Raw genomic sequence first — 18,043 nt, 5'->3', positions numbered from 1 at the left:
CTAAGAATAGCACAGAGGCATGACTTTGAAGCTGTCCCATCCTCTGCCTGTCTCTAGGCTTCCACACCCCCTGACACACAGCCTGCACCCCCTGCCTGATTCCTCCAACTTCTTTTTTTGCCCTTATTTGCATTTATTTTTGCAGTATTTATTCCCAGGCCATAAGTTTTTGTTCCTTCAGTGTCTTCTGGGCTATCTTTTTCTTCTGTGCCACCTCCTCTTCTGGTTTAGGAACAATCTGTCCTTTTTCAGTAAGGATCATCTCACTGTGGCAGGGAGAGCCCATGTATGGGTTGATCTGACCATGAGCTCTGTATGCCTGCACCGATCTTGGGAGCTTTGTTCACCGGATGTGCTCAATGACCAGAGGATCTACATCTAAGCCCTTAAGTTCAGCACTACTCTCTGCATTTCTGAGCACGTGCAGTAAAAATTCAGCACTCTTTTTGGGTCACCAACCCTGCATCCAGCCCCACTACTTGGCCTGTGCCCACCTACCAACTCCGCCATTCTAATGACGGAATGGCACATGTTGCTTCTTAAAGGTGACATCCTTCAGATACATGGTGGCTTTTTGGATATGCATACCCTTAATGGCCTGGGCAGTTTCACAAATGTTCTCAAAGTAAACACAAAGATCTGAACCTTTTGAGTTGTATGACTTTGTGGGGTTTTCTGGGTCAAGCACACCATCTTTAGAAGTCATGTTTAGAAGTCACAGGTTGCTTACCAGAAAACTCCCTCCAACTTCTATCTCGAGTCTGAGATGGGCTTAGGTTGGTGTCTGCAGGAAGCATGGGTGGATGGTGACCTGCAGGTCTGCAGTCCCACAGGAATTGTGGCAAATACACACTCAAGTCGAAAAATACATCTGTTTTGATCATTTTATTTTCATGTAAATGACACTTTGAAAGGTCAAGGATTCAAGCTCTAGCTCAGAGATGAGTCACCAGGAAAATTCTCAAGGTACAGTTGTATCAGTTCGCAAGGCTTGAGTTCTTAAATGATAGTTTTAAAAAATAGAAATATACCTGAGAGAAAGAAAATCGCAAAGGGTGCCTGCCCCTAAAACCCCGGGCTTATGAGTCCCAACAGGAGACCTCATCTCTTGCCTCTCGCCAAACACTGTACCCTCAGGACCCGCAAGAGTTAAGCCCCATGTCTTTGCTTCCAAACCTCAAGGGAAACAAGGAATCCCCATCTCTTTCAATGATAAGCATGTCAAGGTTGTTCAGCTTATTTTTCTAAACATATAAAATCAAAGTTGAATTTTTTAAGTATTTTCCCCAAACAAAAAAAATATAGAAAACATCAATGTGGTGGGGGAGGAGATTGTCCAGTTTAAATCTTACATTGCTGACTTTCCAGAACACAAGTTTATCACATCATCGACAACTGAGAACAAACCAAGTTAAGTGAACTCTGCTATCATAATAGCTTAATTTTATTAAAGATAAATATCATTAATATATCATAAATAAATACATATGCCTACTTCCAAAATATGATGACATAAAAGAGTCTAGTAAATTCTCCTAAAATACAAGGAGACAACATTTTCAGGTTATCAGTCAGTAGTATAGAGTTTTATTTTTACTTCTTGTCTTTTAGGTCCCCAGCCTCCAAGATCAAATGCCTGATCTGAGGTGTAGCTGATGTAGTAGTAATAAAGTGCATGATAATTGTACTGTGCTTGAATCATCCCCAAACCATCCCTCCCCACCCCCCACAGGTCTATGGAAAAATTGTCTTCCAGGAAAACAGCCCTTGGTACCAAAGAAGTTGGGGACCTCTGAAACAAGCAAATTTTGTCCATGAAGTGTTCTCAATTGGCATTAAATAATTTCCAGGCATGATGGATTTTTCTTGATGTCTTATTTAACCAGACGGAAAACAGATCAATCCCCTCCCCCCACCCCTGCTATCTGACATTTTCCAGAGCATAATTTAACTAAGGGTATCACTACTTCTTTGGTTTCTCTCTCTTTCTTTTTAATATTTATCTATTTGGCTGTACTGGGTCTTAGTTGCAGTAAGACAGATCTAATTACCTGATGGGGATCAGGCCCCAGTCCCCTGCATTGGGAGCACAGAGTCTTAGCCACTGAACTACAAGGGAATTCCTGGTTTGCCTCTTTGTTTGGGGACTCAAGACCTTGCATGGCCTCCCCCACAGCATGTGCAGCAGGAACTCTGGGCCAGGCTGGGTAAAGGCCACCCCAGCCACCCGAACTCTGTGTACTCAGCCAGAATAAATAGGCAATGGGACAAACAGATAAGGCAAAACTGCATGCCTCCAAAAACTATGTTTCACTATGGAATTCATTTTTCTACTTATGCTTAAGGCTGACTGTGTCTGATAAGAGAAGAATTCAGTTTTAAAATTAATTAAAACTTCATTTTTTTGTCTGTCTCTATTCCAAACGGCAGGCACTGGGACATACCCTGCTTCCTTGTCCTCTCAGCTCGTCCAGCCTTCACAGTTCTTTAACCCATATAGGGGGAAGGTGGCTTCACTGCTCAGTTTCTGATCTGAGAGCAAAGAGTTCTTCCCTCATAGTCATACTTAAAAAGCAGCAAAATAAAGGAACTCAGGTTTCTAACTTCCCACAAGCTACAAATCCTCCCATCAAATTCAAAAGAGAGGATGTCAGTACAGTTCATCTCCCAGACACATCGTTGGGAGTTTATTTCTAACACACCTCAGCTCAAGCTCACATACAGACTTCTGGGTCTTATAGAACCAAACAAATAAAAATATGTGTCAACAACAATCTAGAAAAGAGGCTTCAAGAATAGTGTTTGAAGGGACCTGGAGTTCACTTCATCTTTTTCTCCAGTCCACCATTCTGCCCAAATATTTAACCCCAAAACTAACTGACGAAGTATCTCCTCCCTACCAGGCAGGGGGCCTAACAGAGAGAAGGGATGCCTGTAAGAAGTTGACCACGCCTGGGAAATTGCTTAAATGTCCGTCTTGATATGACAAATACTGAAATAAATTCTTAAAAAAAAAAAGAGAGAGAGAGAGAGAAGACAAATACTTCCCAGTGGGAGATGTGAAGGAGAGGTAAGCATCTCATCTATTTTTAAAATCAGGAGGAACAGCAGCTGTTGTATTAAAGCTTGTTAATTACTTATCTCTGGTAAAGCCATAGACTTCTGCCTGGAGAGCCCATGAGACCCGCCCCAACCTGGTCTCTTCCCTTTAGCCCACGTATCAGGGCTCAGAGGCACAGACCACTCTAAATAGTAGTGTGTGCACACTACTTCTTGCTTCTGAGACATACATCCAAATTCAAGATGCTGTTTGATCTCTTTCACTTTCTTTCACTTTTTCTAAATATCCTGCTTGAAAAGTGGAGTCTGGAAAATCTCTGAACAAGGTGACTCTAGACCATTCCTACAGCCTCGATTCCCACCACACCCAGTGCAGCATGTACCTGCTCTGTCACAGAGGACAAAGGGACCTCTCAGACTCCCACTGACGCCCCGGGAACTGAGAACACTGGGGGCTCCGGCTCTTTACCTCCCACGTGAGCAAACGCCACCTCTCCTCTTACTGCTCTTCACAGAATTGGGGAGGTGAAGTAACACACAGAAACTGGCCACGACTGAGTGCCTCTGCTTACAGCCTCAGATCACCCACACAGGCACACACTCACATGCACACGCTGATAGAAGCCAATGCCTGTAGTGTCGAATCCACACTATTTTGAAGGATGGCTTCTTTGGCAAGGTCTTTGGGTAAACAGAGGTGGAAAGTGAGCTGGGCTGGCCTGGAGGGGTTCATGTTCTGAAGTCAGACACTTGTTCAAACCATCAGATGGAGAGCTGAGTGAGCTCAGGACAGGGCTGGCCAGGACAGGACAGGTCAGAGGACCCAGCTAAAGAGGAGGTTCCTGGGACACCACTGATGACAAAGGGCTGAATCCCAGGTCACACAGGACAGGCAAGGAGCAGAGATGTTGTCGACACTTGGGAAAGAAATGGTGGCAAGTGGAACAAAGACAAGATGGCAGACCCCTTGGACAGCTGGGCCGGGGGCAGAGCTGAGCTTCCTGAGAGACTCAGGAGGTTTGCCAGTCCCTAAGCACCATGGGAGGGCTCACCTACCACCCGCTGGTGAAAGGCGAGGCACTGAAGGCCAAGAGGTGGGGGAGGGGTGGTCTCTTCACATCTGAGCCTCCCTGTCAAGTCAATGAGTCACTCTGAACCTCAACTCAAAACCAGGGGGTTGTTCATAATAAGAATGGCAGCTGTGAGAAATCGAGACAGCAGATGTGAAAAAGGTTTCTGGCATCTATCAACCGAGATGGCACTAAACAAACACTGCTTCTTTCAGTTGCCAAGGGAACAGACACCCCCTCTATCCTCTTGACATCGTGTGTTTGCCCAGCTACCACTCTGTTTGCAGAACCCATGGCCGTGAACCTCAGCTTGACCCTCATTCCTGGTGTCTTGTAAAAAACACTGACCATATGTGCCCAAAGAGTGAATTAACAGATGAATGAATGGCTGACATGAGCTTTCTGATGCTGGTTTCTGCTCCTGGAGATGCTGCTAATTGAAGGACTTGACAAAGTCACTCCACTTTCCTGAGTCTTGATTTTCTTATCTGAAAAAGGAGGCTATTTTTTAGACTGCTGCTGCTGCTAAGTCACTTCAGTTGTGTCTGACTCTGTGTGACCCCATAGACGGCAGCCCACCAGGCTCCCCCATCCCTGGGATTCTCCAGGCAAGAACACCGGAGTGGGTTACCATTTCCTTCTCCAATGCATGAAAGTGAAAAGTGAAAGGGAAGTTGCTCAGTCATGTCTGACTCTTCACGACCCCATGGACTGCAGCCTACCAGCCTCCTCCATCCATGGGATTTTCCAGGCAAGAGTACTGGAGTGAGGTGCCATTGCCTTCTCCATTTTTAGACTGCAGATAACCTCAAAGGCACCTCCCCTCCATTTGTTTATCACCTGTTCAGGCTGTCATACCTTTTGAATGAACTGAGTCAGAAACACTGTACTCTGCAATGCTGAAGAACACAACGGATAGAAGAACTTCTTCAGGAGTGCCAGGGAACATCAGAAAGACATAAAGGAGCCAAAGCTGAACAAAGTCTTAAAGACTCACCCCAAAGATCTCTTGATTGGCCCACAGATCACTATAAAATGCACCAAAATCCAAGTCCAGACACTGACCTTCAGCAGAACCACTCAAGTTACCGATCAATTCACACACACATCATCTTGACTAACACAATAACACTGTGAGGTGAGAACAACTATTGTCCCATTTTTCAGATGGAAAAAAAAAAGAAGTCAAGATAAGTGACTTGCTTGTTGAGTGAGAGAGGGTGGTAAAATTCAAACCCAGGCAGCCCCACCCCCAGAGTAGCCACGTTCAAGAGGATCCAAGAACTCCCATGAAAATTAATTTGTTTTGTTTTAAAAGTGCATGTTAGCACTTTATGCCAGCCTTCAGGGATCAGTGGAACATTGCTATGGGGCCCAGCAGGAGCTGGGGTCACCAGGCTGATCTCTGAAATAGCCGGCAGCTCATGGACAAGAGGACAGAATTCCCTGGGGGAAATTGTTCGGCTTCCCTGAGTCTTTGAGTTTCCTAATCAGATCATCTTTAAAAAAAAAAAAAAAAATTTACTCTATTCACAGCAAAATGGATAGATCTAGAGCATATTACACTAAGTGAAGTAAGTCAGAGAAAGAAAATATCATATGATATCACTTATATGTCGAATCTAAAAAAAAATGATACAAATGAACTTATTTATGAAACAAATAAACTCACAGACTTAGAGAACAAATTCATGGTTATCAAAGGGGAAGGTGGGGGGTGGGGGGGCAGGTAAATTAGGAGTTTGGGATTAGCAGACACACACCACCACAAATAAAATAAACAGCAAGGACATACTGTATAGTACAGGGAACTATAGTCAACATTTCACATTAACCTATGATGGAAAAGAATCTGGAAAAGAAAACACACACACACACACATATATATCACTTTGCTGTACACTTGAAACTAACACACACATAGTAAATCAATTATACTCCAATAAAGTTTTTTTTTAATTACTCTGGATGTAAAGTGGAAGAGAGGTTGGAAAGCACCGTGATTAGATCTGTGAGATCAGTTAGAAACATGCTGCGCAACGCCAGCTGACCCAAGATGGTGGCCTGCACTGAGGCTGCAACGATGGACGTGGAGAGATGCTGTCAAAACCACAGGGATCGGCGACCAACAGGCATGGCAGGGCAGCAGAGAGCAGAGGGAAGTCACAGAACTGAAAGAGCAGATGGTCGGTGGCAACGTTCCCTACAACTGGAAACTCTGGGGAAGACAGGGCTCAGGGGCAGGAGACTGAGGAGTGTGTTTCTGATGTGCCTTTTGGGTGCACCTGGGGAATGTCTGGGAGCAGGTGCTACTGGGGAACTCCAGGAGAGGAGGTCTGGTGAGTTTTGTTGGTTTGGAGTTTTCCTTCCTCCCTTTTTTATAGAGTGCTCTGCTGCTACAATGGTGTGCTTTAAGACAACAGGAATTAACTACATAAGGAGGAAAAAGTCAGCACACAATTGTGGGTGTAGCATCAGACTGAGGGTCAGCACCCCTCTGAGTGCAGCCTTGAAGCTCTAATTCTACAAATCTTGATTTTCACCCATAAACTAAAGGGATGAGCTCTAAAACCTCTTGAAGTTTGGAAGCACCGCAATTCTACCTTCATCTGAAACTGCCTTTGTACCTTCTGTTCCAGCTGTCACCATTTTTAGAAATGACGTCTATTTCCTGACAACTTGGTTTATTGTTGTCATTCTCCTAGGAGTAAAAGTCAGATGCAGTTGAGAAAAAGAAGTAAATTTCAATAATCATGAAAACAGGAGGACCTCCCTGGTGGCTCAGTAGGTAAAGAATCTGCCTACAATACAGGAAACCCAGTTTCAATTCCTAGATCAGGAAGATCCCCTGGAGAAAGGAATGGTTACCCACTCCAGTATTCTTGCCTGGAAAATCCCATGGACACAGGAGCCTAGTAGGCTACAGTCCATGGGGTCACAGGAGTCAGACATGACTTAGCAACTAAACCACCACCAGCAACAGAAGGAGGTTGTAGATGAGATAAGATGGGGTTAGGGGATGTGGGCAGGCACACAAATTACATTATAGAATTCTATTTACTTCTCAATGTGAGAGACTTCCTATTCCTTAACAGGAGAGGGCATGAAGTCACGAAGCACTACTATATAGCATTTCTAGGTTTTCAGGTCCCAGTTTTCAGTAAAAATAGGATTTCAGCATCCCATTTACTGACTGATACTGGAACTACATGTTGGGTCCATAGTGTTGGCTACATTTTAGAACTCCTTCACCTTTCAGTTGAGGCTCCCTGCTTCCCCTTTAAGATCACCTCAAAATGGCCACAAAGGTCATCACATGTCCATTCAGCAAATATTTATTGAGTATAGACTTTGTACCAGGAACTATGCTAAGAATGTAAGGTACCTCAGTGGAGAAAACAAAGAACCATTCTTGCACTAAGCTTTTGTTCAACTGGAGCAAACTATAAACAATAACCAAAATAGATGCATGATAATAAGTAAATATGCTATACTCTGTTAGAAATTGATCAGTGCAATGAAACAACATAACAAGGCAAGGGGGCACCAGGTGGGATGAGTTGCAATTCCATAGAAAGTGGTCAGGATGAGGCTTTTAAAGAAGGGATGATGTATGGCTAAAGACATTAAAGAAACAAAGAAATGGGCCATGAGACTGTCCAAAGAAAGGATGACCCTGGCAGAGGCCCTGAGGTCATTAGAGTGTGCCTGGGACATCCCAGGAAGAGCAAGAAGGCCAGTGCGGCTGGAATAGTACTCCCTTTCAGGGAGGCCAGAGTAAGTGAGGGGAAAACAGGAAGGGAGGAGGTAAGGAGATAACATAGGCAGACAATGATTTAAAAGATGGGACATCATTGGAGGGTTTCCTCAGAGATGGGTTTGGAGCAGAGAAGTCAGATGCTCTGGTCCATATTTTCAAAGGAGCAGTCTGGATGCTGCTTAGGAAACAGATGAAGAGGATGCAATGATGGAGGCCAGAAGCCCAGGTAGAAGCTACTGCAGGGACACAAGTCCCAGATGATGGGGGTTTGGGGTGGGGGCAGGTGGGGGCAACGATTGGCTTCTGGATATAAAACAAAGGCAGAGCCGATGCACTGGTTGAGAGAGAAGAGTCACAGATGCCTTCAAAGTGTCTGCCTTGAGCCTCTTGATGAAGGTGAAAGAGGAGAGTGAAAAAGCTGGCTTAAAACTCAACATTCAAAAAATGAAGATCACAGCATCTGGTCCCATCCCTTCATGGTAAATAGATGGGGAAACAATGGAAACAGTGACAGACTTTATTTTATTGGGCTCCAGAATCACTGCAGATGATGGCTGCAGCCATGAAATTAAAATACACTTGCTCCTTGGAAGAAAAGCTATGACCAACCTAGACAACATATTCAAAAGCAGAGACATCACTTTGCCAACAAAGGTCCATCTAGTCAAAGGTATGCTTTTTCCAGTAGTCATGTATGGATGTGAGAGATGGACCATAATGAAGGCTGAGCACTGAAGGACTGATGCTTTCCAATTGTGGTGCTGGAGAAGAGTCTTGAGAGTACCTTGGACTGCAATGAGATCAAACCAGTCAATCCTAAAAGAAATCAGTCCTGAATATTCATTGGAAGAACTGATGCTGAAGCTGAGGCTCCAAGACTGATGCTGGGAAAGATTGAGGGCAGAAGGAGAAGCAGGGCAGGGATGAGATGGTTAGATGGCATCACTGACTCAATGGACACAAGTTTAAGCAAACTCCAGGAGATAATGAAGGCTAGGGAAGCCTGGAATGCTGCAGTCCAAGGGGTCGCAAGGAGTTGGGCACAACTTCACGACTGAATGACAACAAAGACTGAAGCATGGAAGGGTCATCACCTGAGGAAGTGAAGGCTGCAGGCAGTGTGGATCAGGAGTTGGGGGAGACAGTTCAGGACAAGTGCAGTTGTATATTTGCTCACCTTGTGACGTCAAGTAGGCCATGAAATTTATGAGGCTGAAGAGCAAGAGAAAGCCCCAGGCTGGAGATAAATGGGCACCCTCGGCACAAGAGGATATTTTAAACCATGGGGCTGGATGAGACCACCGGAGTACAATGAGGGGAAATAAATGAGGCCAAGGCAGAGTGAGGAGATGGAACAAGCAAAGGAGGGACCAGCGAGAAGGAGAGTCCAGAGCGTCCAGTGCCCCAGAAGTGGGCAAGACCAGCAGTGCAGGCAGCACAATGAGAACACAGACCTGACCTTGGAACCCACATCTCTCAGGTCATCAGTGACTTAAGTGAGAACCATCTCGTGGAGCCAGGCACCAGAGTCTGATTAGAGGGGATTTCAGATGAAGAGGAGACAAATTTAGGAGGACAAATATGGAAAACCATCTCGGGCAGAAGAGCCAAAGGAGCAGACATGGGACAGTGAAGGGAATGGGCTTATGATGGTTTGGAAGATCAGAAACAACAGCCTGTCTGGGTGTGTGGGGGCTGAGTTGGCAGAAGGGGAAAACACAGAGAGGGTGAAAGTACAACCTGAGCAAGGGGCTTGCTCTGCAGAGGTTAGAAGAGCTGGGATCAAGCCCCCAAGTGGAGAGACCAGCCCTATGGGAGCCCCTCTGGTTCCTTTGTACAGTCTCCAGCCCAGCGGAGGACTTGGGGTTCATGTCCTAAAGGGAGGGGGTGTGTGGTGTGGGAAGTCTGTGGAAGGGCCAGACGTGCAGCCTGAACCCCCAAGGGAGGGGGCACCTGCCTCCCTCTGAACACAGACTGCATCCCTCAGGCCAACTGACTGCCTAGGGGCGGCAGTGCTGATTGTGACCAACACATGTGGTGTTTCCAAGAACACTTCAGCTATGTGACCTTGAGCTAGCTGGTCATGCTCTCTCTGCCATGGTTCAGTTCAGTTCAGTTCAGTCACTCAGTCGTGTCCGACTCTTTGCAACCCCATGAATTGCAGCACGCCAGGCCTCCCTGTACATCACCAACTCCCGAACTTCACTCAGACTCACGTCCATCGAGTCGGTGATACCATCCAGCCATCTCATCCTCTGCCGACCCCTTTTCCTCCTACCCCCAATCCCTCCTAGCATCACAGTCTTTTCCAATGAGTCAACTCTTTGCATGAGGTGGCCAAAGTACTGGAGTTTCAGCTTTAGCATCAGTCCTTCCAAAGAACACCCAGGACTGATCTCCTTTAGGATGGACTGGTTGGATCTCCTTGTAGTCCAAGGGACTCTCAAGAGTCTTCTCCAACACCACAGTTCAAAAGCATCAATTCTTCGGCACTCAGCCTTCTTCACAGTCCAACTCTCACATCCATACATGACCACAGGAAAAACCATAGCCTTGACTAGACGAACCTTTGTTGGCAAAGTAATGTCTCTGCTTTTGAATATGCTATCTAGGTTGATCATAACTTTCCTTCCAAGGAGTAAGTGTCTTTTAATTTCATGGCTCGGTTACTCATCTGTAAAGAAGGTTGGATTGCATCACTGACTTGATAGACCTGAATTTGAGCAAGCTCCAGGAGTTGGTGATGGACAGGGAAGCCTGGCCTGCTGCATTCCGTGGGGTTGCAAAGAGTTGGACACGACAGTGACTGAACTGAACTGAACTGAAAAGCAGGAAAGTGGGTAGTCACCTCCTGGGGAGTAGTTGTGAGCATTTAAGGAAGTAATACTTGTGAAGCCCTTATCTCGGTGTCTGGCAATTAGCCTTGGCCATCAGTGTCATGGACGTCCCATGTGGCTCAGTGGTAAAGAACCCACCTGCCCAGGCAGGAGACACAGGAGATGGGAGTTAGATCCCTGGATCGGGAAGACCCCCTGGAGGAGGCATGGCAATCCACTCCAGTATTCTTGCCTGGAGAAATCCATGGACAGAGGAGTCTGGCGGGCTACAGTTACTGGGATCACAGAGTCAGACATGACCTAGCAACTGAGCATACACACCTGAGCACACATGAGCACCATTCCTCCCTGGACCTGTGAGTGAAGACAGCAGCCTGGCTCCTCTCCAGTCCCATTCTGAAATTCACTCTGGGTGCTATTGGAAGCACCCAGAGGCCTCACCTTGTCTCCTAATTTGCACTTTCACAGTTTCTTACTCTCACATACAAGCAAGACAGCATCACGGACTACACCTCTGGCTGAAACCTGCACTCCATGACAAACAAGCTGTGAGGTCTTGGGCAAGCCTCTGGGTCTCTTTGAGCTTTATTTTCATCCTATGTAAATGCCAGACCAAATGAGCTCAAAGGTGCCTTCAAGTTCTGTAGTCACAAAACATGTTTTTCCTTAGAGTATAAAAGGTCTTCATTATATAAAGAAATAGAATTGGGGATGGCGGCAAGGGATGTGTTTTGCAGAAAACTGTTTCAGAGCACACAGAGGGTGGAGCTGAGTGTGTGCTTGTGCTCCTATGGAGAGGGCTTTGGGCAGGTGCTGAGACCAGATCCTGAGTGAGATGAACCTCCCATCCCAGCCCAGCGGCCACATGGACATGCACACCAGACAAGGTGGACATCTAAGCACAAACGCAGCCCTATTGCCAAAGGCTCCTTCACCCTCAAAGCCCAAAGCCCACCGTTATCCCCCAAATCAGAAGGAGTCTGTCCCACGGGACTGAGGACTGGCCCTGCTAAATCCAGGCTTCAGAAAACAAGCTCAGTCCCTAATTTTCCCACCTGAGAAGGTAGCTTTTCTGAACACGACCCAGCACATTCAGAGAAGCTGGGATAAGAAAACATCCACCAAGAAGCAGCTCCATCCAGAAATGAAAAACACTGCAAAATAAGATGCCATTTTGCAGATCAACCCGGCTGTAACCATTCTGCAGCAGAATGTGACCATTCAGGTCAGAGCTTCATTCAACATTTGTAAGTTTCACAATCATGTGAGGCCTCGGCTCTGAGTGCTGCTAAAGTTCGGTGCAATAAAGTAGAAAGTAAGAACTGATCCTCCTGGAGATTGGGAGCAAGATGGCTTTGTATGTCAGTGTGACAGTGGCTGAATGGGCAGATTCTGCCAAAAAAAAAAAAAAAGTGTTTTGTTTCCACACAACCCTGCAGAACAGGCTCTTCCAAACCCCCATGAGATGCATACTAAAGTCCATATCACAAAATGCATCTGTTCCTTGGCCATCTGAGGAATGCAGTGACGCTGAGCTGGGATTGGGCTTAGGACACGCACTCAGGGAGACGCACCTTGGACCAAGACTCAGTTCAGCGTTCCACATCCCAGGGGCTGCTTGAGAGGGTCTTGACTTAAATCATTCCCAGTTCCCAGAAAAGCTCCCAGCATCCTTCATGGATGACGCATCCAACCACCCTCCAGTGTGCACTTGGAGACCTGAAGTGCAGACCAAGGACAGATGGAGCCAACAGACGGGGTCACCATGGACACCAGGGAAGAAATGCTGTTCTCTCAGGGATCCCCCACTCAGCAGAAGGGCCAACAGGTGTGTACAGCAGGCCAAGCTTCACAGTGATTTCTGAGCTGAATCTGGTTTCTAAAGACTGGATTCTATCCAGAACTGGGTGTTTCCTGGGGGTAGAGCTGCAGCCACTGCAGCAATGTCTTTGTAGTGAGTTGAGTGCCAAGCTGCTAACAGGGTCTCAGGCCAGCCAGACTCATCGTGAACCCAGGGAACTCAGTACCGGAGGGACGGGGGGCATTGGTTCACCCAAGTCTCTGCACTAAAAAGCACAAGAATGGGACTTGAGGAGGAAGAGGGGACTCTTACAAGGGACTGACGGATGCCAGCAGCAAGGCCCCCCTTGAAGCCCCCATGGCCACCATCCTCTCCCAGGAGGCAGCTCACAAGGGTGGACTGAGACGGGGGCTGCCGCCTGGGATCTGATGACACTGGGCTCTCCCCCTCGCTCTGGTGTCTGCCGGCTGTCATCCTTGAGACAGGTCCCCATCCCTCTCTAAGCTGCTGTCTCCTTGTTTGTGAAGTGGCAATGGTGACACCCACCACTCCATGTGGATGCTGTCTCCTGACATGAGAAGATGCAGCTGCACATGAGTTAGTGCCTCAGAGTAGGTGCTCAAGATATGGTGTCTATTATGGCTTGGGTACCAAATGGGGCTTCATCCGTGGTGGCATTTATGTTTAGACCGGGAAGGCTGCAGGACCTTGTGTTCTGCCTCTTCCTTCCCTGCTCCCACCCTGACCTGGGGAGTCTCAGCCACACCATCAAAGATCTTTCAAAAGCCATCACCGAGGTGGTCCACAGGCACTTCTAGGCTCCCCTCAGTTATCTGGACACTCTTCTGGCAGGGAACCTTCCAGAGCCTGCCAGTACCTCAGGATGTCTCGTGGCTTGATATGATGGGAGGCCACGATCTTCTTATAACGGCAGGTGGTGAACGGTAACCCATCAGGGAAGAAAGTCTGCTCGGAGTGAAGTTCCTCCAGTCTGATATTCAGTCTTTTCAGGCAGAGCCCCACAAAGACATCTTCCAGTTTAATGAAGGGCACGCTATTGGCAACATGGTACACCTCACCCGCCACGTCGCTAGAGAAAACGTAGCCAGTGCCAGAGCAGAAGGGTGGGTACTTGTCCCACGGATATTCGTACTTACTGACAAACCACTTATTGAACCGTTTCCTGATGGGATACTCGTTCAGTTTTAGGAAGCCGGTGAAAAACCGAGTTGTTCTGTTTTTCTTCAGGAGCAGTTCAGTAAGATAGTAGATATTGACGAACATGTCAGAGTCTGTTTTCATCACAAAAGTTGTCTGTGGACAAAAGCTGTAGATCCACTGCATCCCCATCATGGTCTTCAGGGTCAGATTGAAATAATCATCTGTGAAGTCCTTTTGGATAATATCACGAAACTTCTGGCTCTCCTTGGCTACTTCTCTTGAGATGTGTTTACTGGGAGAAGTTCCCAGGAGAAAGAATGTTTTTATCCGCTTTCCCTTTATGATCTTTTCTTTTCCCCATGTGCTCCGGATGACCAAGCGGACAAACCACTGCTCATGAGATGAAGCTACCAGCAGTATAAGAAAGGGGGGATCCTGCCCACAATCTATATCTGGGAGCTGAAGGAAGTCCCCAAGTTCATTCTTGAAAATCACTGGTTCTCCTTTAAAAGGATTCAGATCCTCCAGGTTATAATACAGACAAAAGACTCCCAGGACCATCAGGGAAATATATACCCATCTCATCTTCATGTAAGCCATCTGAAAGGAAAACAATCAAATGGTTAGACCTCAAAAAGCAGGAGTATAGCTTTGCCCTGGGTGGCTGAGATGGGGGACGAGACGAGACCCATGCTTCATAGCTCAAGTTTTAGAAACTCTGGAGTCTTGTTGCAGACACAAGTGGAGTGATGAGATTCCACAGGGAGGCAGAGATGAGTGCCACTGTCTCTCACTCCCTGGTGGAAGATTGGGACCACAGGAACCAGGCAGTGGTCCTGGCTCCTTCATGGCGGGAGTCTCGGATCCCTGATCTAGAAGGACATGGAACCACACAGCTCACTAGGTCTGTCCTTCCAGTTCTGCCCTTCTCTGACTCCATAATGGCATCTAGCTAGAGAACCTGCAAGGCTGGAAAGCATATGTCCTAGACCCAAATGTACAGACCCCTGGCATTCTTCTTTGACTGATTTAAGCACCATTTCATCACTCCCAGAAAGAAGCAAGACCAGTCTTCAATGTGTACTACTACCTTGGAATTCCATCTGTGCAAAGCAGTGGCTTTTTTTTTTTCTTTTCTTTTCTTTTTTTTTTTTTTAGGTTACTTTTTAAATCTCCTATTCTTTTGCTGGACTTCCCAGGTAGCACTAGTGATAAAGAACTCACCTGCCAATGCAGGAGATGTAAGAGGCATAGGTTCAATCCCTGGGTGGGGAAGATCCCCTGGAAGAGGGCATGGCAACCCATTCCAGTATTCTTGCCTGGAGAATCCAATGGACAGAGAAGTCTGGCAGGCTAAAATCCATATGGTCCCACAGAGTCAGACACGACTAAAGCGACTTTACATGCATGCATGTTCTTTTGCTCACCTATCTCTTTTATTCTCCACAAATCCAGGATCATCCATGTCAGCATTATAACATTAAGAAAGCAAATAACTCACCCTTTTCCTGGGTAAGATGAACCTCTTGTTTGAAAGCTAAGCCAAAGGGTGGATTCCAAGAGCTGTCAGCATATGACATTCAGCACAATTAGGTCTTGGGCTTGGTTTATTTGCCAGAAAATGATGATTCTCTGCCTTGGGAAGCCCTATGAGGAAAAACCAAGAACAGTGTTATTCAAATTGCTCATGCCTCAGCAGCAGCTCTTTCCTATTTGCTGTGCTGAGGCATTTGCCATAGTGCCGATGCACTACTCATCGGTAGGACATTATTCCCCAGCCTCACTTTTCTCATCTGTAAAATGGTCCAATCAAGACACATCCCACCACATGGTTGCTCTGTTGACAATAATACGAGCATGCAAATATCTGAAAATCCTTTTAGCTTAGTGGGTTAGGACAGCATTCCAGAACTTTTTAAAGAGACACAGCAGACAACTAAGTTAGTTACAGTCACATAGTAGAGTCCATGGCTGATGTTTAAAGGCTTAACATAGGGAGGAAACACATCAATTCTCAACTCAATGTCTGTGTTTTCAGAATATCATGCTGGATAAGAGGACAAAAGGGCAAGAAAAGAAACCCACTGTGTGAAACAAAGAAGGGTCGGTAATTTTGACAGCAAAAGAGCACTTTGAAATTTCATTAAGGAAAAATCTGTTCCAAATACATTCCCCATAAAAGAAATGGAACAACTAGCCGACTCTCTGGAGGTCAACTTAATCCAGCTCTTGTTCTCCTGGGTCCCCCAGTGGAGCTCGTAATCAGCTGGAGTCCCCACCAACTTCAGAGAAATCACCCCAGGAGGCAAATGGACTTTGAGAATGATGCTGAGCTGATGCTGTAAGAGGCTAAGAAGTCTGTCCCTTTTTTTGTGAGACTGTACTTGCAGGGCTAGGATGTGTAGTCTATTTTGGCGGGGGAAGGGGGAAGGGAAACCAAATTGCATTTTCTCCTGCAGTATGCTTTAGAAAGAAACATAAAAGCCAATGCAGGCAAAAGATGCTCTTTTTCAATTCTGCTACCTTTCTCGGATAAGTCTGCTCTTCCTCAGCAGTTGTTTCAGTAGTAACCCTCGGATCTCATCCCCCATCCTGTGCCCTTTCCTGGGACCCTCCATATGAATCTCAGTCCCCAGGAAGGGATGCTCAGCATCCAGGGGGCAGGAAGAGCGCCACGCCTGACCATCCAACTGGCCAAAGCTCGCTGGGGCTGTTTGTTTTCATGTGCGGTTGGAAGAAACTTCCTGCCTACAATGCAGAGACCAAGAAGCAAGCTCTCCAAATGTTCTACTTTGCACCCCCAATTACATCTGCACCTCTGATTGAGTATATGGTGCGTCACCAGGACCCAGAATCCAACCCTCCTCCTGAGGTTGCAGCGCCTGGAGACAAAGGCATCAGAGGTCCACAGCCTGAGGGCTGGGAAGCCAAGGGGATTATCTAGAAAGTTAAGTTTAAGGGGGCTGGTGGGAGGACCGCCTGCTGAAGGGAAAGATCTGGAATGGACAGCAATGGTCCACTCTGAGGCCAGAGACAGTGCCTGGGGCTGAAGCACACAATCAAGGGGCCTGTGACCTCAAAGGAAAGAGAACTGTCCAGCCTGCTGGATAGGCCACAAGGAAGATGTGGTATTCAAGCTCATTCTTGAAGGGCAGGTGTGATGTGACAGATGAGAACAGGGATTGGGAATCCCAGCCCCAGGACTCACAGAGGACAGTGAGCAGTTCAGAGGGCTGGGTTTCACCTTCAGCACACCTGCTCCAGACCCGCCATCCTCATACATCTGAGAAGACTCTCACCATCCCCCAGGCCATTAGAGAGCAGAAGGGCATTGTGGGGAAAGCAGAAAGAACAAGCAACATGCAGCCTGAACAACCCAGAGGCTCTCAAACTCAGGTATAAGAATCTCCCAAGAGGCTGGTTAAAAATGCAAGATCAAAGCTTCCATTCCTTTATAAAAAAAAATGAAATAATGCCATTTACAGCAATATCGCTGGACCTAGAGGTGAAGTGAAGTAAGTCAGGAAGAAAAAGACAAATATCACCCAGTGTCACTTATATCTGGAATGTAAAATATGACACATGTGAACGTATCTATGATACAGCAAGAGACTCACGGATGTAGAGGACAGACGCAGAGTTCCAAAGGGAAAGGGGTTAGGGGAAGGACAGACTGGAGTTTGGGATTAGCAGATGCTAACTATTATATACAGAATGGATAAACAACGAGGACCTACTGCATGGCACAGGGAACTGTATCCAATATCCTGTGATAAACTGTAACGGAAAAGAATACAAAAGAGAATGTATATACAGATAAAGCTGAATCACTTCAATGGACAGTGGAAATTAACATAACATTGTAAATCAACTATATAAAACTATATTCATTTCAATAAAATAAATTGTTTTTTAAAAAAGGTTCCATCCCACACAGACTCATAACGCAGGTCTGGCACCCAGGAATCTGCATTTTAGTGTGTCCCCGGTGATTCCACTCTAGGCTGGCCCCTTTGAAAACACCAGTGGGCATCACTTGGATAAAGCCATGTGAATGAGGCTCTCTACAACTGCCCCAAGCCCACGCTAGGCCACAGCTCTCAGCGCCCAGCCAGAGTCCAGCCTCGGCCCATCGAAGGAGGGCCAGGAGTCAGCGTCTGAAGCTACGGGAGCAATACAGTTCTTGCAGGGCAATGACTGTGTGTCAGCTTGCCGGAGCCAGGAGGTGCCTGAAAATCTGGTCAGACATGCTGGTTGTGTCTGTGATGCTGTTTTTTGGATGATATGAAAATTTGAATCAGGAGTCTGGATAAAGCAGATTGCCCTCCCTAATGTGGATGGAAGCTCAGAGTCT

The 18,043-nt window shown here is 46.6% G+C and overlaps 1 protein-coding gene across 2 annotated transcripts in view; it reads right to left on the bottom strand.

The window, feature by feature from the left end:
* Positions 1-875: 875 nt before the first annotated feature.
* Positions 876-18,043, bottom strand: part of B3GALT5 (beta-1,3-galactosyltransferase 5) — a 52,871-nt gene continuing 35,703 nt past the window's right edge. For both annotated transcript variants that reach the window (XM_061421948.1, XM_061421955.1), the window contains exons 2-3: positions 15,191-15,336; positions 876-14,289 (exon numbers count right to left, since the gene is read on the bottom strand). In XM_061421948.1, the coding sequence (XP_061277932.1) occupies positions 13,354-14,289 (936 nt within the window). In that variant the 5' untranslated portion in view covers positions 15,191-15,336 and the 3' untranslated portion in view covers positions 876-13,353. The remainder of the gene's footprint in view (positions 14,290-15,190; positions 15,337-18,043) is intronic.

Source organism: Bos javanicus, chromosome 1 (assembly GCF_032452875.1).
Source record: "Bos javanicus breed banteng chromosome 1, ARS-OSU_banteng_1.0, whole genome shotgun sequence".
NCBI lineage: Eukaryota > Metazoa > Chordata > Mammalia > Artiodactyla > Bovidae > Bos > Bos javanicus.
This window is presented reverse-complemented; position numbering and strand designations above follow the sequence as displayed.